At 37.4% G+C, this 25,670-nt stretch overlaps 1 protein-coding gene across 5 annotated transcripts in view; it reads right to left on the bottom strand.

Moving 5' to 3' along the window:
* Positions 1-435: 435 nt before the first annotated feature.
* The window catches only part of SPAG9 (sperm associated antigen 9), a 59,725-nt gene continuing 34,490 nt past the window's right edge, over positions 436-25,670 (bottom strand). For 2 of the 5 annotated variants that reach the window (XM_074160169.1, XM_074160172.1), the window contains 24 exons: positions 25,230-25,329; positions 24,037-24,158; positions 20,828-20,885; positions 20,104-20,256; positions 19,966-20,017; positions 19,401-19,531; positions 18,092-18,148; positions 17,051-17,224; positions 16,220-16,349; positions 15,860-15,952; positions 15,392-15,559; positions 14,458-14,629; positions 13,126-13,353; positions 12,129-12,324; positions 11,834-11,956; positions 11,203-11,283; positions 10,622-10,689; positions 9,251-9,399; positions 7,964-8,135; positions 6,855-6,968; positions 5,057-5,095; positions 4,012-4,188; positions 3,076-3,213; positions 1,051-1,192 (listed from right to left, as the gene is read on the bottom strand). In XM_074160169.1, the coding sequence (XP_074016270.1) occupies positions 1,077-1,192; positions 3,076-3,213; positions 4,012-4,188; positions 5,057-5,095; positions 6,855-6,968; positions 7,964-8,135; positions 9,251-9,399; positions 10,622-10,689; positions 11,203-11,283; positions 11,834-11,956; positions 12,129-12,324; positions 13,126-13,353; positions 14,458-14,629; positions 15,392-15,559; positions 15,860-15,952; positions 16,220-16,349; positions 17,051-17,224; positions 18,092-18,148; positions 19,401-19,531; positions 19,966-20,017; positions 20,104-20,256; positions 20,828-20,885; positions 24,037-24,158; positions 25,230-25,329 (3,011 nt within the window). In that variant the 3' untranslated portion in view covers positions 1,051-1,076. Of the gene's footprint in view, positions 1,193-3,075; positions 3,214-4,011; positions 4,189-5,056; positions 5,096-6,854; positions 6,969-7,963; positions 8,136-9,250; positions 9,400-10,621; positions 10,690-11,202; positions 11,284-11,833; positions 11,957-12,128; positions 12,325-13,125; positions 13,354-14,457; positions 14,630-15,391; positions 15,560-15,859; positions 15,953-16,219; positions 16,350-17,050; positions 17,225-17,945; positions 17,958-18,091; positions 18,149-19,400; positions 19,532-19,965; positions 20,018-20,103; positions 20,257-20,827; positions 20,886-24,036; positions 24,159-25,229; positions 25,330-25,670 lie in introns of all 5 variants that reach the window. The other 3 variants (XM_074160170.1, XM_074160171.1, XM_074160173.1) reach the window with 3 other exon arrangements.

Genomic DNA, 25,670 nt, shown 5'->3' with positions numbered 1-25,670 from the left:
CTACCTGCTAACATTGTTGCTAAATTTATTTATTTATTTATTTTTACTAAATTGGGATATGCAATTACAAAAAATACACTTTGTACCTAGTTATCTGGCACTAAAGTTCCTTTACAATCTCACTTGGGCAGGATGCATTTTTCCTGTACACTCTCAGTCTTTTCTCATGCTCTAATTGAGGTCTCTAACCTTCACACATGTAGTGCCTCATGAGTTTGACCAGCTAGGCAGAGAAGATCATTCTAGTGCTTAGGACATAAAGAGTTAAGACAAGAAAAAAACAAAACAGAACCCCTGTTCAAGAATTTGACCGTTATTTTCAAATTTAAATCATCCTAAGATAACCTTTGGAAACAGAGTTGTTCCATGTCTGGGAAAGGTGAAAACATTATGCTCAAAATCGCTCGTTATTGAGGGCAGCAGTTCTCAAACTTTAAGGTTCAATAATGAAAACATGTAATTTTATTTAAATATTGTCATCTTAATTCCTATACAATACCCTCTTACCCCCATAAATTCCAATGAATGTAACAAATTAAGCCATATACACTATGTAAGCAAGATTTTCCAGGTTTGAAAACAAAAGCTGAAATTTACAGTTTGCTTTAGCCCTCACTGAATATTTGGATGAGTCTTAATAATCCATCTTATAATTTGTCAATTTTTCAATACTCCGGGAATAACTTCGCTGTTTTACTCAATGCATTATACAGTGAAATGAAGCTCAGTTGTAATAAAGCTGAACTCAAGTGAGACTACCAAAGAAGTGCACTACATTAGATTGCTCTGGTACAGTAAAACTAATGTCTCAGTTGCTTAATACGGTGTGCACACCAGTTTTGAGAAAGGTCTGATTTCATTATACTCTTCCATGTAACACGGGTGCAGTAAAACAGCACAAGCGAATTCCTGTATAGTTAAACGTATGACAGATTTGTAATATAAAGTTAAACAGCAAAGAAATGCTTCAACATCATGTAGTGAAACAGGTTTCACAAAATAAAAAAAAAAAACATGCAGAAGCTTTTTTTTTTTTCTTTTTTCTTTTTTAAGGTCTCCAGCTGCATCCTACAGGCTCACTCACTGCCACACATTACTTGCCACACTATTAAGTGACTCCTCTCAGCTTTGGCTACAGAAGGTTCAAGTTGTAAAGCTTCTCCAAGGAGTTCTGATTCTCCACCTTCATCACCTGAAAAACAACAGCTTCGATTCAGACAGACAATAAAACCCAGTATTAGCACCAAATGCAGCAAGACAAGCAACATCCAGTTTTAGAAGAAAAACACTGTGAAAGGCAGCAGTTGCCATATGCTCATATAAAAGCATATTCAAGATTGTGAATATATACATTACAAACGGAAAGACTGTTGCATAATTATTTCAGAGCCCAGTGTTCTGATGGTTGTATCTTCAGTTCTAGCCCCCCACATTTCCTTACTTATAGCTCTTTGAGGAAGAGAAGCACCAATCTAATTTGCAAACTTGCAGTCACTCCCAGGCAGAACCAGCGATGGTTGTGCTACAAGAAAGCATGCAGCATGAACACATAAACCATATAAAGTGCTCTGGAAATAAGAGCAGTAATTGAGCACAAGACAACGCAACACTCATGTATATGATGAGCCTTTCCCCCATCTTTCCTCTTGTTCTAGTTATCCTGGCTTGTCACGGCTCTGCACACTGGCACAACACAGCCTTAAGCCTGTTCTCCACTATTGCTCTTCAAAAGAGAAGAGCAGTTTTATAACTGCGTCTAAAGGCTCGATGACGTGAGCTGACTCGGATGAAAGGTGACAGAATAACCACTAAACAAAACTGCACGTAGACAGTAATAAATATCAATGCAGAGGCAGTCTTGTGGCACAGAAGAACATCGGTTTAATCAGATGAAATGGGAACTGACCTACAACTTCAGGAAGGTTTCAAGTCCCAGTTTGGCTGGTTTTCTGGTTAGACTGCTTTGGAGGGCTGAGGAATCTAAACACAGAATAGCCTGAGCTTGCTCTGGAGCCAGTTTGCTGTGCTAATGTGGTAACAGCTGAGCTAACGCAGCTCTAGGACTGATGCTGAAATTTATGGCTTTGCGTCATGCAACACGGACAGCAAACCCCATATTTGCCTGCGTGGAACAAGTGCAGAGTTTAACACCTCACTACGTGTGGCACAGAGTTGCCTCAAGTCCTGTCTCACGGGTAACTGCACTGGCGTTACCAGCAGGGACTTCTTTTTCATTGACTACTGGGATGACAGAATTTGGGATGGCTGTCATGGGTTTGTCTTTGTAGTGGTGTTTTGGGATCTTCTTTTGGTTTGGGGTTTGTTTATTTTTTTGTTGTTGTCGTTGGGTTTGTTTTGTTTTTTTAAAAACCACTACAGACAGATTAAGGTAAAAGGTCAAAACCAGGCCTATGAGTTGTGACTGCTTTTTATGCACTTTTTGTCAAGGTCTCCAGCTGTGGACTCTAAGCATATAACAAAGTGAGAGCAGTTATAGTTCTATTTCCCCAAAAGCTTTAATAAAAAAATATGTTTACACAGGAAATCTTTTATGGGGTAGATCACACAAAAGTGCTATCCAAAAAAAGCTGTGATTAAAATAAGAAGGGCACACAAAACCATCAGTGAAGTACATTTTCCCTTTTTCACTCAAAAATAAGTAAATTTTAGTTTGAGTGTTCTTCATGTAATACATGACTTTTTAGTCAGTCTGCATATTTAAGTAACTATAGACATATTTTCCAGCAGTTTGAGATTGAAAGGTTAGTCTTCTAAGTAAGACTGAAAGCATAAATGCTAAGATGGTAAATGACCGCAAAGCAGAGTTTCAAATAAAACCTTTTTACAGAATCATCTCAGGTCATGGTTTATTGGGAAAAGAAGAGGAAACTGAAGGTGGGGGGGTGTGTGTGTGTGTGTGAACAAAGATATATCTATCCTCGCGCTTGCTCAGTAAAGACGATGTACTGACTGACCACACAAACGCACTCTGCAATCACAGTGGAAGTTATTATATGGTTAATGACCTCTCAGTATGAAGAGGTTACACCTGGTTTTAAGCTCAGTATTTCTTACCCATTCTGAAGTCAATATATCCTTCTCCACCACTTATCACCAACATTGATTTTAAGGGACTCTGGTTGAAGGTCTCTTGGGCCGGTTTATCAGCTGTTAGCTCTGTTCCACCACTACTCTGTGGGCAAACAACCTGACCTGGAGTAAAAACAGAATACATTTTTATGCCACATCTCACAGAATACTACCACCTGTATTTGGTCACTGGATGACATACTTAATGCCTAATGATACACTTAACTTTGGGTTCTAGTATCTCTTCAGCACAGGACAGAAAGCTAGCTTTGTCCCCATTTCATCTCTCTAAAGAGATGAAGAATCTGTTCAGGTCAGTTCAGTAGAAATCAGAAAATTAAATGCCTCTTGATAGATTTCTCAGCACAGGCATGCCGATCTAGAGAATGACATTGAAACAGACGTCAAGACTTTAAGACACACAACTGAAATGATTCAGTGCGTGTCAGCCCATCAAGCAAACTTCTGTCATTTACTTCCAGCACACAAGGTGTATTAGAAGCACTCAGAGGGTATTCAACCAGCACTGCAGCTTCTAGGGAACTCCTAGCTTTTTCAACCGAGATTCTTTCCTTTGGGGGTGTCTCCCTTAGTAGCTCATCCTTCCTGCAGGATGTCAGTCTCTTAAATTAGACCTTACACCAATTAGCAGTTGACTGCCTTCTTAACAGGCAAGTACTCACTTCCCACAGTACCTTTTTTCCCAGATGGAAGCAAAGCAGTTCTTTCTTTGTGACCAAGCCCTTTTCCTCCCATTAAACAATACCATGCTTAGCAATCAGACAAGTCTTGTAAATAAAATATAATAAATTGTTTCTGAATGTACGATTTCCTACACTTGCTATATTTGCCCGAACACTATGTTTAAGCAAGTGAGGGAGAAAAAGAAATCTCATTTGAAGAACGGTAATAAAACTTTACCAGGTACTGCGACAAAGAATTTAACAGCATCACGGTGCCCATGGAAGCAAAGCTGCGCGTGTGCCATTGAGCAATACGGTATGAATGTTCCTGGAGTCACTTTGTCGCTGTTTTCATCGCCATATACACGTATTACACTCCCCGGACGGTTTCCGGAGCCTGCTGCTGCTTTATTAGCTGTAAAAGAAAAGAAGTGTTTTCTACTTGAAAATACAAATTTCAGAAATGGTTATTTGTTAAGAAACCTTATGGTACCATCTAAAAGCTAAAGCCAACTTAGATAAAAATGAAACAGGAGGGCAGCAATGCCAATTCAAGACAGAGCTGGAAAGAAAAAAGATTGCATGCTTCGTTATTTTAAGTACATCAGAAAATGGAGCAGGATTCTTATTAGTCTAGCATAAACACCAGATTTTAATATCCTACTTTTGGAAAAAAATAATTTGTGAAAAGGACTGTACCTTTCATAGAAAATAAGTACCTCTGATGTGTTTCAGTATGAGCAAATTCAATATACTTAAACATATAATTAAAGACTGTTTCATTCCAACTAATCATAGGGTATCCCCTTGCCAGCAAAGATTCTCTAAAAATAGCCACCTATGGGCATGAAGGAGCTACCCTATTATAATTCTACATCTAGTTTTTACTGAGAAGTTTTAAAATCCATTAAAACAGAGAAGTACTCATGCTAGACATACAAGCCATCTCCATTCCAAAGACTATCAAAGGAGTGAAAGAAACAGTGATTTGTAACAAGACAGTAAATGATGTGGATTAATGACAAAGTTATAAGATATGGTATCACATTGGCTGGAAGAAAAACAAAGTCTGTGTGAAAGTTCAGCTGCAACACAGGATGATATACTGAACTGCTGAGCAGATTGGTGGCCATTTAGCAAACATAAAACTGCTGCAATGCAGTAACTGCAAGTGGAAAAACATTTAGGAACATACAAAGGGTAAATCTATAAGGAGTGGGAAACAGCCTCGAAGTGGCTATTAGAAGCCTGAAAACAGATTTTTGTTCAGGATCTGCACTTACCCCTCAGCCCCAGTAAACGTCCCTGGTGGAGGATTACAGCTAAAGTGAGAAAGGAGGAAAGGGGAAATGGATAGGTATGACAGTAGAGGAGAAGGATTAATGAGAACCCACCACTCTTATATTTTGATTTTTGATAAGGTAGAGCTTAAAATTTTAGCTCCTAAAACAGTAAATATCTAATTACAGAAGATTCAATAAAAAGTCACAAAGAACAGCATTTTGTTATAAAAGTTTCAGGACAAAACGGACAACGAAAGCACTGACACTTTCACGTGCTTCATCAGTATGAAGTTTATTGTTGATTAGCAACGTTTCCCCTTTCTCTCTTTCCTTTGTAGGAGGCTACCAAAATAATATATAACTCATGTTTTCAAGTGCCCTTTTGAAACATCATCTGCAGATCTGGGAGATGCCCTGCTATTGAGACCCAGGGAACTGAGATATGCAATTGCTTATGCAAGGATGTGACTGTTTTTGAAAACCATGAATATTTCTAACAAGGGTTCTCAAACCCATTATCAGGCTACCCACAAACGGTTGTTCTGATTCATGAACAACTAACAAAAATTAAACTGAACAGCTTTAACAGGGATCTTTTTCATGTTCACTACTGTTTTAAAACAAATTCCTCTGGAAATGTTAAATTAAGCTTCACACAAATTAAGAGCTATAATTTTTGAAAGCATGATTTAAACTATTTCAAATTCACGATAGGAAGTCTGTCCTTCCTTAGTACACTCATGCAATGCAAAAAAAGACATTTACTGAATGGATGGACAATGTAATGGAACAGTATGAGAAACAATGCATGTACGTGCTGTTCAACAAAGCAGATACAACATGAAGAGTTTTTGCTATTAAATTACCCTAAAATTTCACCTGTCAGACTGTACTACTTTTTATATAACAACAGTGCAATTAGGACAAAGTTCTATATTTTATTTTCTGAAACTTCTGTCCATGTGTTTTAGTCTCGGGCACAAGTGTGGGGTGGGTTTTTTTTTGTTGTTTTAAATGCAATCAATTTACACACAGATTCTTCCTAAGCTTTACCTATTTAAGATTTATTTGGCCCTTGAACTGAATTGTTCCCTTCTCCGGAGGTTCAACCGTCCATGTCTGAATGCTTCCCCTCCCACCCCCAAGTAGTTTCAGCCTATGACAAGAGTTAAGGATCTGTTTTTAAGCAGATACCTGGATTTGCATGATTGGAATTTTACCTGGAAGTCAGTGCCCTTTTTGTAGTATGTGTTTACAACTCCTATAACTTTGAACATGCCCGTTAGAGCAGTTGGTACTACTGCTGTTCCAGTCCTTTATACCAGCTTTGTAATGAATTCTCAAGAACTAAAGCCAGTCAAGTTGTACTAGCAACAATTGCTAATCAAATTGCTTTGCTCAAATCAAACAAAAATCTACTTTGGTGATCACATGGCAATCAAAAATAACATTAATTAGAAAACCAAAGCCATCTCTTACAAGCAATAAACTTCTATAAATACTGCTAATGCTCATAACACCTCTAAAGCTTCAAAGTTTTCTTTCATTCAAGCCACAGCAACTCTGCTCAAATTGAAGTACAGGAGATATTGGAGATATGTTTTTTGCTCAGGATAACTGTAAACATGTACACAGATTAGGTACTAAACATCACACAGGCCCAATCTGTTACAAACCTGAAAGATTCAGCCTGGCAATAAAGCTTTCTATCCATTAGCAAGCATCCGAATGGCATTTAATATTCTCTTTTTGTGTCTACAGCATATCGCACAGTGCTATTCATTTGTATTTTACTTACTTTCTGTTAATGGAATGGAGATGATGACACCATTTCCTGTTCCTACCCATAAACGATTACAAGACACCATAAGAGCTGTGATTCTCACAAATGAGAATCCCAGTTTACCAGTACCTAAAAACAAAAGATGCTTTTCATCAAAAATTATGAGCAAGAATAATTTTAGTTCTATAACAGAGAATCTTAACTCCAACTCCCAAACCACGTAGACAAGTAATTCCGCCCCCCCGGCAAACAGAAACAAGGTAGAGGAGTACATTTCAGTGGGGAAGATAATCTAAAAGGCTAAAACACTGTCTTAATTAAGTTGTGAACCTATAGAGAAAGAGACTAACATTAACAGTGAGAAAGCACAAAAGGTGTAACAGTTTCATAATGCTGCACAATGAAAATCTTTTGGAGCTCACAGCACCAGGGCAGCTTCTAAGACAAAAAGGTGAGTTTACAGATGTAAGATAACAGTTTTTCATCCATTAAAATTAATTTCTTATCCATTAGCACTATGAGGGGAGAGGAAGGAGGCTGACCAGCTAAGCACATGGCACAGTAGTTACTTGTGAAGGATTTCCCATGGCCAATTGACTGCATTTGTTGTGTTACATATGTGGTCAAACTGCTCTTATATAAAACATTAACGAAAAAAAAAATCAGAAAGCTTATTAGCTTCAACAGCAATAAAAATTTGCTTTTTTGAATTTGCATTTTCTTGAAAAACAGGCAATGTTTCCAGGCAAGTAATGTATTCCTCCAAATCTCAGATTTAAAAACCAGCCACCAGTACAGTAAAGAGAAAGATTTTAGTGTCTCTATTGATGCCTGCCCAACCCAACCACCATTGTCCTCATTTGTTCTGAGTTTTTTGGGGACACCTTAGACATGAGGTAGGATCAACAGACTGTTATCAGAAGACCTGTCATCTTCATCATGCTTTACAGACTGACTTGGGCTTCTACTTGCAGATTCAAGTTTTCACAAACAGGATTTGACTCGCCTTCCACCCACCCTTCCCCCTAGTTTCCAGTGAGAATTGCCTGACGCATAACAGGAAAAGAAAGCAGCTCCAGACAGCAAGAGGTGTAAGAATACTACAGTTGTTCTTATCAACTTACCTAGCATTTTGCTTACATAAGGTTCAATGTCCACATCTTGTAGATGCTGATACGTGTGCGCATGATAGAGACGCAAGGTGGAGTCCAAGCGAATCGACACCCACACCCCGTCACCCACCCAGGCCAGCTGCCTCACTTGGCTTTCTCTTCTTGGGTGCGCATCAAATGACTTCTACAAAAAATTGGATTTTAAATTAGAAGATGAAACAAAAGGAAAGACTAAGACAGACTTCTCCGTTACTTTCACACTGTCAATACTGGCAATTTTCTTAAGTTATCTACAACAATTTGCAAGATCACCAGCAGATACAGTGTTTAGCCTAGTTACAATTACCATACCATACTGGTAAAGTAAATAGTAAAAATGCTGATTGCCTTCTCTAGAGTGTGATCTCAAAGCCATAGTTTCCTACTGCGTCTTCACATACATATCATATCCCAGCCTGCTCTGGCTTCCATCTCCATTTAACCTGGAGCCTTTTCGGTCCTCCTGTCACAGCACAAGAAGTGGTTTTCTTCCTAGTTCTGTCAAAGCCTCACTCTTGCATACAAACCCACCCATGCAAAATACACACTATCCAGCAGCAAAACAATTAGTTTCACTGTTGTATGAATTCCTTCATTTCAGATTTCCCATATATACAGTCATCTTCACAAAACCAGATTATTAATTGGGTGCTTGATATTTCGAGAAGAGCTGAGCACTCACCCTCAAAAGGTCTGGCCCATGTCTCAGGCCAATTAACAGAAGCTGAAGTATTAACACTGCTAATGGCTTTCAGAAACTTTAGCCACTTTCTGTACCTGAGATGTCAAGTACACATACAACACCGCAGAAACACCAGCTTACACACCTTATGTAAACAAACTATTCTATAACTGGAAGGAGAGTACATTCAAGATTAACACTTACAAACCTCTAAAGTATGCAAAGACAGATTACAGAGCAGGTTACAGGTGGGTGGAGAGCATAACGACACATGCCCTTAGAGAGCAGCCTTATGAGCTTTGCACAAGGACACTTTCCAGTTCCTGGCCACTAGAAATGGAAAGCTAAAGCCCCCCAAAATTGGTTTCAATAAATGAGAACTGTCTCATCATGGCTTAAAATCTTCCAAAACAATGAAAAGAAAATGTAATAGTATTTCCCAAGACAAATTTGTTTGGTTGCTTGTTTCTGTATTGATGAACAACTAACTGTTCTCTGGGCTTACTCTGGAGTCAGCTGTAGCATGAGATGGTATTAAAACATAACATTTAATTACTGTAAACACTACTTTAACTTGCCTCTATTTTCATGGCCTTTGGTTGAACAACATAGATTTTGTTCCTGTAGCCACACCAGACTTTGTCATGGACCACTGTCATGCATCGTATCGAATGATGTGGACGGCCCAGGTCTAAGAGGTGATAGTTCGTCAAATCCCACTGACCATCTTTACAAACAGAAGGAAAAGAAAACACAAAACATATGTTCCTATGAGTTTAAAAATAATTTTTAAGTACAGGCAAATATCTTGAAAGTCTAATTTTTAAAAGCACTGTAATAATCTGGGTAAGTCAATACAAATTTATGGCCAGGCTCATTTAAAAAAACCCAGCAACTAGTTATAGGAGCTACTAACGTCCCAAATGGTACTTTGTTTTTAATATAAGGTTGTTCAGTGACTCATGTTCAAAACATGTCAAAATATTTTTCAAAACAGCAAGTTACCTAGTGCTAAATGCTTTACTTGGATAGGCATCAGTATACATTACAACAAGCAACTACCCACACAGCGCTAGGCACTTGCTGCTTGACTGAACATAGAAGTGTTGGCCAGTGCATTAAGATTTTTTTAAATATGCTGCAAGATCTTAAAGCACCTGGAATCTAATAAAAGCATACTAAATTTGGTCATTCAACACTAAGTAAAATTCTTGTGTAGAGTGAGCTAAGCCACAGATCACCAATGACATTTACTTGAGATCCTTAAGGATTGTGAGAAACTAGAGTTTGAGTTAAAAAAAAAAAAAAAAAAAGAAAAAAGAACACTAAAAACATAACAACTTGATCCCAGGTGCATCTTTCCCAATATTTGCATTAGTGATGTGCAACGTCTTAACTCTTCTAAATGCTGAGATTTAAACTCCACAAGGAAAAGAACAAATGAAGAGGGAGTCTGTGGAACAAGCCAACAGATAAGTTCCAGTTACTCATAGTAAGACCTTCCCCTCCAGGTCCTTATTCTGGAGGCTGAAGAATGGAGCTCGTCCAGGAGTGGTTTGGGCAGAAATTCTGAAGGGATGCTTACAGAATTCTCATTGAACCACTTGGCCGCAGATAATTATTAACACTAATAACCAAACAGAAAATGTGACTATTGAGCATGATGAAAAAGCAAAAGACATGATGATCAAAGTGGACTTTTATTAACTGGCTTTTTGCTATTTAGCTTAGATTATTCTCCTCCTCAGAGTAAGAAAAAGTTCCAGGAATGCACCAGGACACTGCAAAAACGGTACTTGAAACTGCAACTGAAATACTAAAAAGATTTCTAAAAACAACCTGTAAAAAGGTTGGGGAATACACTTTCAAAACACTATTTAGAAATGGCACATTTCCTTCCTAAATACTGTTACAACTTCACCAGTTTCAAGGTTGAATAGAATGCTTACCAACTCCTCGGTGAAATATTGCTAGTGTTCCATCAGCTAGTGCAACTAATACTATTCCTTTTACATGTCTGGGAAAAAAAGGAGGCACAAGAATATATACCATTAAACTACATTTCTCAAAGTGCAAGTTTAAAGTAAGGTATAACCATTTTCTATTTCAGCATATTTTTTATAGTCACGTTAGCCCTAGTGTTTTGATTTCTACAATATAGCTCAAGAGAAGGGATAGTAACAAGGCATCAACATCCAGTTCAGAAAAAAAAAAAAAAAAAAAAAATGTATCTAGCTACAATTCCTGAAGATCACACCAAGGATAACAACCCATAACTGTTTTGAGTATCCAGCTACCAAGAATACCAAGTATACAGCTACAGCTCATCATTTAGCTATAGTATTTCCAACAGATACAAGATTCATTTTATTCTCCTTACTCCCCAAATGTTTTCCACTGCCCCTCAAAGAACATGCATGCATTTATGGCAACTGACATTCTCAATATCTGAGGAGGAAATAGAAACGTACTTTGCAAATACTTTAACAACAGTTCATTATGATTTACATAACATTCTTTCAGGACTTACACAATACTGAGAATAGAATCTTTAAGTTTAATGGCATGAACACATTTCCTCCACTGGGCCACTGACGAATGAACATAGAGGCTGCAAAGACAAATCAGGAGGGATTAAAAGCACTAGGAAAGGTCTACCAGACAGGAAAAAAACCAAGCAAAACCCCTATAACTGAAATCCACAATCAAAGGGAAAATAAATTTTCATCTTCCACTGAAAACTAGGTATAGACTGAAAGAAAAACTACACGAGCAGGCAGAATGCTTTTTCAGAGGCCTAAAATGTTCCTAACTCCTTTGCAGATACATCTGCAGTAAAAAGGGCAATATATTTTTCTAGCATAATAAAATATTGAAAGTTATGGAATTATCAGACCATAACTATTTATTTGACTAAAAAAAAAAACACCAAAGCTTCTCTGCAGATAAAAGTGTTATCCTCCAAAAAGAGACTGTTAGTCACCTACAATACTTTCTTTGTATTCTATAATGCCTAAATGCAGCAAAGCGTATGACGTTTAGGCTCTCGAGGTCTTCTTGAACTTAATCTTCGCTGGAGACAGTTATCAGGCCTGTAGGCACAAGGAGCATGTTTAAAATATTTTTTCCAAATAAATTTAACAAGATTAGTATTTTCTTACCATCCATTCTGTGCTCCAAGCCACATTGTCGGCAAAAGGCTACTCATTTTCTGTGCTTCTTCTCTCACTAGATCTTGCTCATTTGGCAAAACTGCAATGTCTTTGTATAACTCTGACTCAGTACTAAAAAAAGAACCCAAACCAAAACAGTTAAAATACATTGAATAAAGTGCACAGATTACTCAGATTATAACCTAACAAGAAAAAAAGGAGGCATTTCGTCCCCATGTTGTGTTCCTGCAGACACTATGTTTTTCTTTTTAGGTATGTTTTAAGAGGTATGAGGACTACGTACCTAGGGTGGTACACTGGAGACGCCTCTGTTGTATTCTGCACTCCCAGAGGATCTGTAAAGACATGCTCTGTGTAGACTCCAGTTTGTGCAATATCAGCTGTGTCTTCTCCTGTTCCTGCATTGACTTCTGTTGCTTCTGTTGCCTCCTCTGCTGTAGGAATGTTCTCATCTGCTGAATTACTTTCAGTTGCAATATCTATGGAACAAAAGATTTGAAAAACTTTTAACAACTGCAAGAGAATTCTCAACTGTTTAAAAGAGCCAGAACTTGATACTTAAAAACTTAAGTGAACGGCTGTAATAACCAGTCACAATCCAGATCCTATATCTAAAAAAATAAAAAATCACGAGATCAGAAACAGTACAACCTACTAAAATTTGGGTCTCAACAAGTGCCAAATGCAATGTAAGTGTCAACCCAGTGATTGATGGCACAGATTGCCCTTTAACTAGATTAACCAGAATAGCAGTGAAATCCAATCAATTAAAAAACACAACTATGGACAGAGTATTATACATCGCAAAAAAACCAACAGCCTTCAAGTCAATAATTACATATCCATTAACAATCATATCACCATATAGCTCTGAAGGGTTATGACAGAAAATATTAAGAATGCCTATAAACAGCTTCACTTAAACCTGGTAAGACTTTACAAGATTTAAGGCATGTATCTATCCGCATTGTCTCTAGTCATCTGTCAGCAAGGTCTGCGTTTCAAATACTGAATACCTTAAAAGCTCTCTTTAGACCATGCACAAGATACAGTTCTGTTAAAAGTATTTCAAAGAATACCTGTTTAATATCACCTCCACAAAGTTCTTAGCTATAACTATACAGTGCAAGTACAGCAGACTTACAGTGCACTTCCCACAGAGTACTTGTTTTATGTTATCACTGCTTACAGACAAGCTATTCTATTAAATGCATGCATTGTTCATTTCCCAGTTACACCTGATAGTGTTTGGCCAGCCCCAGAATACCAAGTTTTCATACCTGACTGTTTATCAGTCACCGGTGAGGCCCCGTTCGCATCGTGAGCTACGGGCGCTCCGGTGACACCCTCTGCAGTGCAGCCGACCACGGTGATTCCCCCCAGCAAGCTATCGGTTTCCGCAGAGCTGTTGCTAGTCATGCTGCCGCACAGAGAGGACTTGTCCACTTGACTGGGATCGGCTTCTTGAGACCCTTCTTCTCCTGCAGGATAGTCTGTCTCCCTCGCCCCTGAAAGGGATTAAACTCACATGTTACTTGTGGGCATAAAGAGGAGTCGTTTTTCTACCTAATAACAAACAACTTTCAAACCGAATGAACTCTCCAGCAACTGAGATTTAACACGCAGATATCTGTCTACAAGCTTATTTTAACATGATCAGCAGACATTAAAGATGCTGTCACAAAGATCAAAAAGCAAAAGCACTATCTGCACATGCTGCACATCTGAATGTCACATGCTATATTTCAGTCTGCAGTTTTACAACTAGTTTATTTTTATTTCAAATAAATTTTCCATTGAAATTACATGTCATAATAGTGCATATACGCAGGGATACCTATCTACATCTTTATGAAGTATTTAACTGAAATAGATCTCTTGTTCTGGAGGAAAAGCTGCTTTTCTGTCATACAACCTCTCAAATATTTTTAAGATTTAAAATATTATTATTGGTTTCTTGAAATTTTTATCATATCTTACTATATTTTATGCTGGTTTTATTTTGCAAGTTATGCAGAGTTTCAACGGAACAAAACCTCAAACTTCACAGGAAAGATTTCTTCTGAGCTTATTAAACAAAACTACTTCACTGGAACTAGTGCTACAGACTTCTAAGTCAAGAAACAAGAAATCCAAAAGCACAATTAGTTCTTCTCCAGAATCATAATATTCTCCTATAATACTTCCCTCAGTACGCTCTCAACATTCACTGCCAATGTAACAAGGATTCCTCTCTAGGAAGCTCCAAGACTTGCTACTTATCTTCAAGAGGTTGAAGAGGTCTAAAAAGCCAACGTATTTTTCTTTTGTGATGTTCACAGTTCCATAAACATTGGCACTATTGCACAATTTATAACACAGCAAGCAAAATACTCCTTCCTGGTTACTGATGACTCTTTAGCTTTGAGTTAATTTAGGTCAAGAGTCAACTAAAGAGTGGAACAGTAGAGTAGAAATCCAATAGTTTTCCCTCCAGCTAAACAATTTTTATTGTTGTGGTTACAGTAACACTTTATCACACTAATTAACAAATATTTGTTTTTTCGTTGCGCAAGAAAATCTGAATATGATACAGTTAAAAAGGCAGGAGCTAAAACATCACAAGTCTTTACCTGGCACACTAGCAATGCAAAGCACATGAGAATTGCAAACAATGAAACTGTCCAGAATATTTCCTGGTTGATTAGCATCAATAATGATAACTTTTGTAGCAGAATGCGTGCTAGTACAGATCCAAACTAGACTGGATAATTCTTCCTGGTGTTTCAGCTCCTTCTGCTGGTCCTGAAGGAGAATAGATGCAGAACACAAGTGAACAACAACAGGAAGGTGGAAAAGACTAGAACTATTGCCTTTGATCTTGTATGTTACATTATCAACTACAGAAATATACATAAATATGTGGTAAGTTCAGTATCTTTAATGCCTTTGTACCATTACATGTATTCACTTGTTCTCTATGTATTTGGAACATAAAGCCCCCTCATATTTCATACTTGTGTAGAAAGCTACAGAAAATAATTATACTGCACAATTATGCAGTTAGAGGATACTGTTTACATGCCAGCTACCACACTCAGTATCGCCACAGACTAATCTCACGTCCCAAAGCACTTCAAAATTAAATCTTTGTTTCTACGCCCTTAATACAAACTCCATTCATTGCTTCTTCATGAAAACATGACGACTAACACATTTTTAAACAATGGCACAGACAGACATCTAAGAAAATTTTTTGTAAATGCAGTCAGAACATGAACAATTCTGCCACAAATGTTTTTTAAAGCAGGCAGCACTGGTATAAGCAGCACACCATTTTGATGTAAAATTGATTTGTGTCTCAGATTTGTCAACAAGGTGGCACACAAGAATCACAGTAGGTTTGTAGATGGATTCAATAACCCAAATATCTCAGGTTGACGACTACCCAAGAAGAATTTATTCATTACCAGTAAACCTGATTACAAAATATATCATAAACCTACAGATACACGGTAAAGACATTTAACTAAAGAAACTATTCAACATGCTTTATTGTGATCTTACCTTGAGCTCTTGGTCTAGTTTATCTAAGCTGCTTTGAGATCCTGTTTGCTGCTTGTTGCCATCTGCATCCACACCACTCACATCGTTGTAGAACACACTAGCACCAACCACAGACCCGCCGTCTCGTGTTTTCCCTCCTGAGAGGTTTACCCCTACAGCACACCACAGCTTGAAAGAAAAATAAATACTTAAATGTTAAGCTAAAAAAAAAAGATACTCCTATTGTTAAATATACTAACTTATATCAATACTAAATTATGTGCAGTATATACTAAGTTATCTGCAGTCCATTTTAAGGGATTCATTAACATTAAAGTCATCTACTTTTTCACTGAAGCTTAAATTCTGATTCACCTATGCTTTAAAAAGAAACGCCTTTATTTCAAAAAGAAAGTAATCGTGTCTAAAATAAAAATACTCAAACTATAGTTTGTCCCATTCTCTATATCATTGCTGTAGATGTCCTACCTTCATAGAAGTATCTTTCTCATCTAAAGGTCTCAGGTAAACAGGTACTGGCAAGTTCTTCATTTTATTGTCAACCTGGCCACCATTCGCCACCTAGGCAAAAAAAACCACAAAAACCCCAAAACAACAAGCAAAAAAGCTTTGAAAGAGGTTTACAGTTTTTGGACTCAGTTGATCAGATGTTGTTAGCCACGATTAAGAGTTCTGCATTGTCATTATTCTTAGAAAGGCTCTTTAAACTGCAAAAGTTCAACAAAAAATGCTGGAATCACTCAAACACAAGCTGCAAAACTATCCTCTGTTCAAATTTCACAAAACACGGAGTTGTTACCACTGCATTTGAAAACATAAGGGTAATACCTGTTTGTACTTCTGAGGTAGACTCCAGCCAAATGCTTGCACTCTGCCATCCTCTTTCTGAACATGCGCTTTCACTTGGCGATACTGCTCTCTCTTCTGCTCTCTGCGTGAGGCTAAACTGGCTTCGGTTCTAGGGAAGAATCATTATTAAAGAACCTGTTATGCTCCTTAGAATTCTTTAATGGGAGTTGCTATTAAACTCAAAAGACAAGATCTCTGTAGAAGTATTGGGTTACCAAAGAGATTGCTAGTTTTTCACACGTCACCTACAGAACACCAGGTTTCCTGTGAGCTATTTCTAAGAGACCCATGAAATACAGGCAAAACCAGAGAGTCTAGTGTCAGTATCCTTAAAGAAAATTAAAATTAACTTGGGTTATGTACCTCTATTAGAAGCTTTAAGAGTCATAAACCAAAAGAATATATTGCCAAAAAGCACAGGAGAAAAAGAAATAATTACAGATATTTGATAGCCTGACTCACGTTGTTCTATTTTTCCACTGAACTTAAAGTGAAAGTATCTGTACAGTTACTGTTTAGCTACAACACTTGCGTGTTGAGTGTATAAGAGTGTACCAAGTGCTGCCTCCTGTGCCTAAAAGCACCCATGAAAGGCAGTGATATTTGCCAAACAGCACACAGCTGCCAGGCACCCAGCATACACATCCAGTGCTGTGCATTTCAGTCCACACTATGTTGATTTCTTATGTATCAACACTCACTTCAGGAGAGCTTTATACCTCACTTAGAAGCATGTTATTTATCTCAGAGGATTAAAAGAGTAAATACTTGATAGAGCATATCTAATATTATAAAACCAAAATTACTTACTCTTCACTAAGGAATTCAAAGGCTTTAGATTTGTCACTCGGTAATTGAGATAAGGTGCTGCTTCTCTTCTTGACTGACGGAGTAATATGTGAGGTTGGAGCATTATATTTAACATTGACAGGAGGTTCTGGTTTCTTAGCTGTATTGCTAGATGAACTGAAGAGCCTGCTAAAACTAGAAGAAGAAAGAAAAGAAAGATGAGAGTTAAGATTTGTAAGATACATCCAAATTTGACTGTGCAGGCAAAACACCGCTGTACACTACCCTGCTCAGGCCAGTTAGACTAAGAAACTAGAGCCCAACATCACAGCAGCCACCACATACCCAGCAACACTCCCAAAGCACAGAAACTCATGTCAGTAAGAAAAATTGTCAAAGAATTATAATCCCATTTGTTTATCAAATTTAATGGGATCTTCATCTTGAATGAAGATCTACAGGGAACCAATAAAATGAGGATGTGAACATCCTCAGCTTTATGAAGCATATTAGTTCATGCACTGAGCACTTTAAAAACCTCATCATTTTCCAGGCTAAAAGACAGAATAGTTATTAGCAAACCACAATATCAGAAGGATTATTTGACAAATATCTTGTTGTAAATAACACTGTTTTAGATTTAAAGAGCTTGAAGTTAGCAAGGAAAATTTAACAGTCAGTAAGTCGTACTTCATAGAGGAAAAGGAAGCTGAAATAAATGCAGTCCACACGAGCTAGCCAAGTTTCTAATTTCATCATAAAAAAGAATCCAGAAAAATGTTCAGAACACAAGTCTTGGTGCATATTCAGCTAGAAAAAAGAATTACAGCACTTTGGCATTTAACTTCACAAAGTGCACAGCCATTCACTACGTGCTGCAGCTTACGATACATTTTGTCTTCAAGAACAGTCTTACCGAGCTGGCATGCTAGGTAACAAGAGGAGAACAGTTAAGACATCTTAATCCGCCAAAAGATAATTAGCTAACATACAAAAATGTGCCAGCTAATTGGTTAGGGTCTTTCATTTATTTTTGCCAGCGAGTTGTGTTTCAATACTTACAACTGCCAAATGCTTGATCTCTTCTTTTCTTGCATGGCTGGATTTTCTCTTGATGCTCTACAAGAAATGAATTCCAAGTTTACTGAGTAAGCATTGATTAAAAAAAGGAAAGGAACAAACAGTGTGTAACACATTTAAAAAAACCAGGGTAACATATCAAAAGTATCAAAGCTTGCTTCTTCACATTGCCACTTCTTTTCTGATCAGAGCACAACATTGAAATTCTCACTGGATGAACTGAAGTTATATAATAAACATCCTCCACATTTATTTGCATCACAAACAACTGGCGAGTGCTCTTCAGTCAGAAGAGACAAATCTGTGCAGCACTTTGCAATGAAAACAGCTAGAAAAAAGCAGCAAACCATTTTAAATTCTTCTGCCTCCTGTTTTTTTTAATATTTTAACCATTGCCTCTTACTTGAAAACCTCTTATTCTTCAACAAATCAGTAAATAAGTGTTAAAGCAATTGCTCCCGAATCCACAGATGCATTAACAGAGCTATGAGAGGATTCCTACAGGAGACAGTAGCCATAGAAAAGCAGCCACGTCTGTTTGGGAATATGTATTTTTCCTGTCACAGACTTAAGAGTGGAAATGGCTCCCAGGTATTGAAGACAACAGAAAAAATTAGATGCCATTGTTACACCTGGCCGGCAGGCGGCACCAAGTGACACCGTTACCTCCAGGCAGGGACACGCTTTGAGGGATGCGACAAGAATGAGCTGGGCTGAGGCCCAAGGCAGAGGATTGTTTTTTAAAATCCTACCTTTCAGACAACTCAGTGATCAGAATGCAAATTAGACCAAAACACCATCTTTATTGCTTATATTTAACAAATCTTGTGCAGTTTTAAAACTGTGTTTTCTTCAGAACAACCCAAGTTCTTACAAATGGATGACACTCAATCTGAAGACTGTGTGTTATTCCTTTTTGACAGCTGACAATGGGGCCCGCTGCTTTAAGGTGTGTGTGCACACATACACACAGTAATTTTTCCTGCCCACCAAATTAACGTTATTTACGATTACTGAGTTTTGTAACTGTTCTAAAATAAACACATTTCTTCAAGGGATGTTTATTTCACATCATATGAAGTAAGACATCTTCACTGAAGCCTCACCAAGAATCCATTTTGACAGGCGCCCATAACATAAAAACAAAGTTACTCAGGGCACGTAGGGAGACAAGCGAAAGGGCAATTCAGGCCTCACAACCTGACTTACCAACCAGATCACTCTGCAGCTAAACATCAAAAGCATGTAAAGTCCAAGGAGCTCTATCAAAGATTTTAAAAGAGCCTGTTACCTTATCATCTCAGTCCATCGGACAGCTTCCTGAAGCTCCATCAACCTCTCTTTGTACTGATTTCTTTCCATCAGAACACGGGCCATTTCAACACGAGTAAAACGCTTCCGCTGAGCGGTAGGGACATCACTCTGAACACACAAAAAAGCAAACATAAGATAAACAAAGGAGCACAGTAGGGCCTTGCAGAGTCAGCCTCTGCCTTCCAATAAGAGTCACTTTAGGGCACAATTCCAGATTCCAAATCATCTGGGGCTTTGTAGAACTAACTCAATTTTACCTTCCTCTCCTCCCATCCCTTGTATGTAGTATAATCTGAGTAAAACCAGTTCTTCAAAAAGAATGCAACACACAATAAATGGGCAGAGAGGAAAGAAAGAAAACTAGACATGGTCAGTTTAAGCTTGCTTGTGCTCTTTAGATCTTCTATCTCTTCTATACGTGGAAGAAGTTTACCACTACTTATTAAGCAGGAAAGTTTAGTAGCACTCACTAAACGCATGTGACCTTCTAATGTCCCACTGTGAATTATACATAGAAAAAATACACACACACAAACACCTACATCATCATCCTCTTTAGCTTTCTGTCTTGCTTCCTCCGCTTCTGCACGAGCTCTAAATACAAAATAAAAAACATCTGCATTAGATACCACAGTGCATTGGTTTTTTTTTCTTTTTCACAACCATAGAATTAAACTTACTTTCTGAGCTCTTCTTCCAGTTCTTTATTCTTCTCTTCAAGCTTTTGTTTTGCTTGTTTTACAGCCTCTAATTCACCTTGTAGCACATCCTTCTCACAAGTCAATTCATCCACCTTTGCTATCAAATCGTTCTTCACTACATTCAGTGCATTTCTACGCAAACATTAAAAATACACCATTACAAGGCTGACTATGGTCTCACAGTTTAGCTTCAGCCTGACTTTATTATTGAAGACCTACAAATTTCTTACATAGAGCTGCTGTAAAAAGATACAGCTTTCTAAAACAGGTCAAACTCTCTCCCCCCAAATCTCAAATGCTCAACATTCCCACCTCTGTATTAGAAAAAAGTACTGATAAATCAGAACAGTTTGCTTAGAGGTTGAATTCCTCAACACTGCTCCAGTGGATTAGCTTCTGTAATTACTGCTGTGTTTCTAACAGAAAAGGCAGGGAGTTGATCTCATTAGGACACAGCACTGCATTTCTTGTAGCCTTACAAGGATAAAAGCAGCTTTTGCTTCTTAGGTCCTTAATTTCCCGAACACCAACTAAGCTCTATATTTAGCCAAATATATAGACAAATTCTAAATACTTATACCACCACTACTCTCAGAATTGAAAGTACATTTGTATAAGTTGAACTTTCTGTGTATGAAGATATTGAAGGTATAATAAAATAATAGAGAAGGTCAGTATTTCTTACATACACATTCTGACTTACTTTGTCTCCAACAGCTGAGTGTTTTCCAAAATAAGGTTTTCAACCTCACGACCCATTCCTTTCCAAAGGAAACAAACACAAAATTAACAGATAAAATGGATTATTTTTTTCCCCCCAAACCTCGGTTTTGTCATTGTCTAGAAACAGCTGAATTTTAAGTATGACAAACATGTCAAAAAAACTATGAGCTATCTGAAGTTTCAGGACTGACCTACCATCTACAATTAGCTTTCCCCTCCAACTTTTTCCCCAATCTGACTTCAATTAAAGCCTAAAGACAACCCTGGCTAACCACAGGCTAGTGGCTAGTGCCAACTCCACCTACTCTTAAGTATTTTGAAGAGGTTACAGTACTACTAAGTCAAAAAACAAACACAGCATTACTGGGGAAGTATTAGTCCACAAAAAGTTAAGTTTAAAATGCTCAACTGTCCTTTATACCATGTTAGATACAAAAGTACATCAGTTATAGACACAAGACATGCTAAATTATAAAGCTCAGACTGTGAAAGCCCTGCAGGTTTCCCAGAGCAGATGATACCTTACCAAAGAAATTATGGTCTTTAAAGCCCATGCATTCCATGTAGAGCAAAAACAAGAACAAGAAACATTTCATGTAAGGTGTAGTATGAGCGAAGAGCAATAAAAGATTTAGACTTATGAAGTAAGAGTGAATTAAAACAAAGCCACCACCAAAGATTTGAAGTGGAATGTGATGTGATTAGAAGCAGGATTTATATGACAGACAGATGTTAAAAAAAAAAGTTGTTTGTCACAACCATTTCTATTGGTTAGACTCCTTATAAAAATCAGTAACTTGATGAAAGTCTCTCTCATTTTCTGTGAAATAATTTAGAAGCACGGTACTTAGAAGAAATGCTAAGCCATTCAGTAAGAGCTCCAAATTAATATGCTACTATGGAAAAAGGTGAACATAACTCATCATGTAATTACTTCAATATTATTTAAATTTCTGGAAATTAATTTCTCACCCTATTGCTTGCATGCATAAAACAATATAATTTGCAGGATTTTTAAAAGATAAATTTTCAGGTAGAAAATAATTATTTTACATCTTACACAGCAAAATAATTACCACACTAATAGTGGCAGAAATTATGCTAATTCACAATTAACAGCACAAATGAAAAAGGTATCTTAATGGTGGAGGCCTTTTAAAAATACTCTGAACACAATCTTCTAAGCAACTTTGATAACAGAAGACTTAAGATATTTGGATTACAATAAAAAAGGAATCTAAAAATAGACATGCAAATCAAAGTTCCCTCTTTTGGAATTTCTCTCTGGGTTTTGGATTAAAAGTAAATGACATTTAATACTGAAGGAACTTAGATCAGCTATTGTTACTTTAACGATATCTGGAGAAATCCTCTACACTGCAGTCATCCAGGGGTTTTATTCATGTGGCTATTGCTTTTTAAATGTTTTCAGTATTCACAGATAAAAGTACCTAGGATCACTTCCAACAGGTTTTAGGATCCTTTATAATGCAAGAACAAAAACTAGAAAGCCAGAGTGCAAAGGCAAAAAAAAATAATAATGTTACCAAGCGGGGAAAAAATGCAGAGAATGTATTTTATGAGAGCAGCAGCCAAAAATGCCTAACTGTAGAAGCAACAGATTTAAAAGAATTTTTTTTTAAAAAAAAGAAGCATACACACCAGAATATTCCCCTGGGTATGCAGCCCAAGAGAAAACAGATTAGAGAATCCCAATTAACTATTTTTACAGAACTTCAAACTAAAGTTTAATGCTCACTTAGAACAGATCAAATGCTTGAAACACATCAACTATCCTGGATGCAGGAGTGGCTCTTAAGTAACACCGAGTAATTTGGACTATGGTTGTGCTCAAAGTGAAATGGTGATTATATAGTTAGAACTTTTAGATCAACACATTCTGCATAACAAAAACAGTTATAACAACGTGTTCATAACTGCTGTTTCTAGTAGTAGTTTTACCAAAAATGGCAATTAAGTCAGTGACAAACTTCTGATATGTTATACTAAAAAGTATATTATTTTTCCCCATGGAAAACAAAGCATCTATTATCATAAAATCCTGACAATAATTTGATTTCTTTAAACAATTTAGAATGTAGATAAAGGAACTCGCTATATGTTATTATTTCTTCTCAAGTATCTATATTTTTTGCATGCAGAATGTGTCATTAGTTGTCCCTGTGACAACAGAGAGCAAGAGTTTTGGATGAAGTATGTTCCAGCAAGGATGTGGTGGTCCTTACTGCTCAGGATTCAAAGCAGAGAGGGACAACAAAGAAAACCCATCCCAGACTGGAGATAGGCCCATTACTCCCAGTGAGTAATACTGCAGAAATGTCACCTACTTGACATAAAGTAAGGTTCTGGTGAAACACTGAACAACCAGAAATCCAGATTGCACACACAACAGTTCTAAATAATACTGCTAACAATCTGCATTTCTGCTGGGTCAGACAACAGAAGCAAACAAACTGCTGATTTTCTATAAACAACGCAATTCCTAAAACACACAGGAGTTGCATCTGCATTTTATACACTCCATAGTACCAGCTTTCATTATTCCAACATGAGGCCTGAACACTGCCATGTCCCAAAATACCTCTTTATAATACAAGACACTCATTGTTTATAGAAAGATCCTTCTTTTAATGACCTTTTTGCTCCTGATCATCTCTTATTCCCAAAAACCTACATTTTGTTCAGTCAGCACACAAGCAGCAGCAAGCTGCTTAGCGAGAAGAAAAACATGGGTTCCTCCTCCCCTTTCAATTAATGGTTTGATTCTCAAATTACCACCGTTGTGTTCTGCTGCAATTCTCTCTTACATGTTAAATTCCATAGAGAGGTGATAAAGTCAGGCCATTGCAGATGGGGCACAATCTGAATTAAGCTACCTAAAACTAGTTCAAGATAAAAATCCTTGCTTAAGATAATACTTGTGTCACAGAACATACAGGGAAAGCTGAAATAGAGAATAGTGTCAGAAGTGCCCCAAAAGGTGAAGGCTGATATTCTATTGAAAGAAAGAACAAACATTTTTCCCTGAGTTTCTTTTTTTTACATTCCAATAACCACCTAAGGATGATCAAAAGATTTTAATGCAAATGAAGCCTAAGAGTAGATCCAGAAAGGATAATTAAGCACTCCACTAACAAAGAAAACTCCTCTTTAAATAACCTTTCTTACCCAGTAAATCTGCACCTTCATCCACATCTCCAATTAAGCCAGAACCAGCTGATGACAGCTCTTCGAAGAGTGACTCTGTGTTCCGGTCAAATGCTTTGTTCTCTATGCCTTTGGTAGGAGTGCTATTCAAAGAATTAAAACAAGACATAAAAAAGCAGAGAGAAAACATTCCCACATTGAAGAAAGTTTTCTCCGTGTTTTTACTAGTAGTTCATATGTTACCCCAAAAAAAACAGAAGTAAAATTTTCAGAAACTTTCAATTGGCTCAGAGTCCTAAAATCTATTTTCAAATACTATTTTCGCATCAAGATCCCAAACTTGAGGTATCTGCTGATACTGAGCTGGTCAGGATTTTAATAAATTAAAGCATATCAAGTTTTGGCACATAGAAAATTCAGCCCTGTCAGGACTTAGTCAGCCCAAACGCTTAAAGAACAGACAGCTCAGCCAAACTGGAAATCATTTAATAAAACAAGAACACAAGAGAATCAAAAAGAGATTAAAATATTCCTCTGGCCAGAAAGGAGGCTTCTTTCACACAAAGATCTTGCGCTATTAACATTCACTGCGCAAGGTCATTTTTTCCATCTCATCACACAAATGAAACACACAGACACGTAACATGTTTGAAGGACTTGGGGCTAGACCCTAAATTGTCCAGAAGATCAGGCACTCCCCACACTACTAAAACAGCCCTTGATTATTTTTAATTGGGCTTTAGACCTTTTGAAAGAAATGTTATCCTTCAACAAGAAAAAGCCTGCAAAGAAGCAGACTCGGGAAAACCAACACTGGGATTCCACCATCAGAATCTGATAAATAAATGCTGTAACATTTTCAAAGTCAGTCATAAATCCAGATTTTAAAGACATGGGTGAAAACACAAGGGCCCAGCTTGGAAACTGCTAGTACCTTGAAATCTCTACCTTGGGAGAAAAGGTCTCTTAGTATAGACCCTTTGCTTGAAATACAGAAAGAATATTTAAGCATTCTTAAATCTGCTGTAATATGAAGTACCCTGAACATTCATCAGGTGTAGCAACAGAAGAAGAACTGCTGTTGCACTGTAAACCTCCTGAAGAATCTGGGGAAGTAAGGTCACAGAAGCAGGAGATTCGTTATACAAAACATGCTCTCAGTCTGGTATCTTCCAAAATTGGTCTTCCTACTCAAATCACAACACACAACTTACCTGGAACCCTTATATCCACTGAGATCTTTATCCATATCCAACTCTGGAGTTGACTCAATGATTGCCTGAACTTCAGATTTTTCTTCATTTTCATTGCCACCTAGGGAAAAGCAAGTGGCATGTCTCCATAAAACAAAAGTCACTGTGACATATGACATCATCTACATATAGCTGTTATTAATTGCTCATCAAATTAGTAGACTTCTGTTCAAAGACTTAAGGTAATTAAATGAGATGATCTGTGGATTTTGGATACTCTAGTGCAGACACTGGAATTTCAAAGTCTCCCCTGAATTTAACTTAACTCATCCAACAGTAGCTATTTCCCACTTTTTCTGCAATCAAAGCAGATGTATATCACCTCAGGACTTTATGTGTCTAGATGAGTGCCGCTTCTGCTGTTTACAAGAAACTGTCATAAATAATTCTGATTCTAGGAAG

Source organism: Numenius arquata, chromosome 17 (assembly GCF_964106895.1).
Source record: "Numenius arquata chromosome 17, bNumArq3.hap1.1, whole genome shotgun sequence".
Classification (NCBI taxonomy): domain Eukaryota; kingdom Metazoa; phylum Chordata; class Aves; order Charadriiformes; family Scolopacidae; genus Numenius; species Numenius arquata.
The sequence above is the reverse complement of the archived record's forward strand: the minus strand, read 5'-3'. Positions and strand labels throughout refer to the sequence as shown.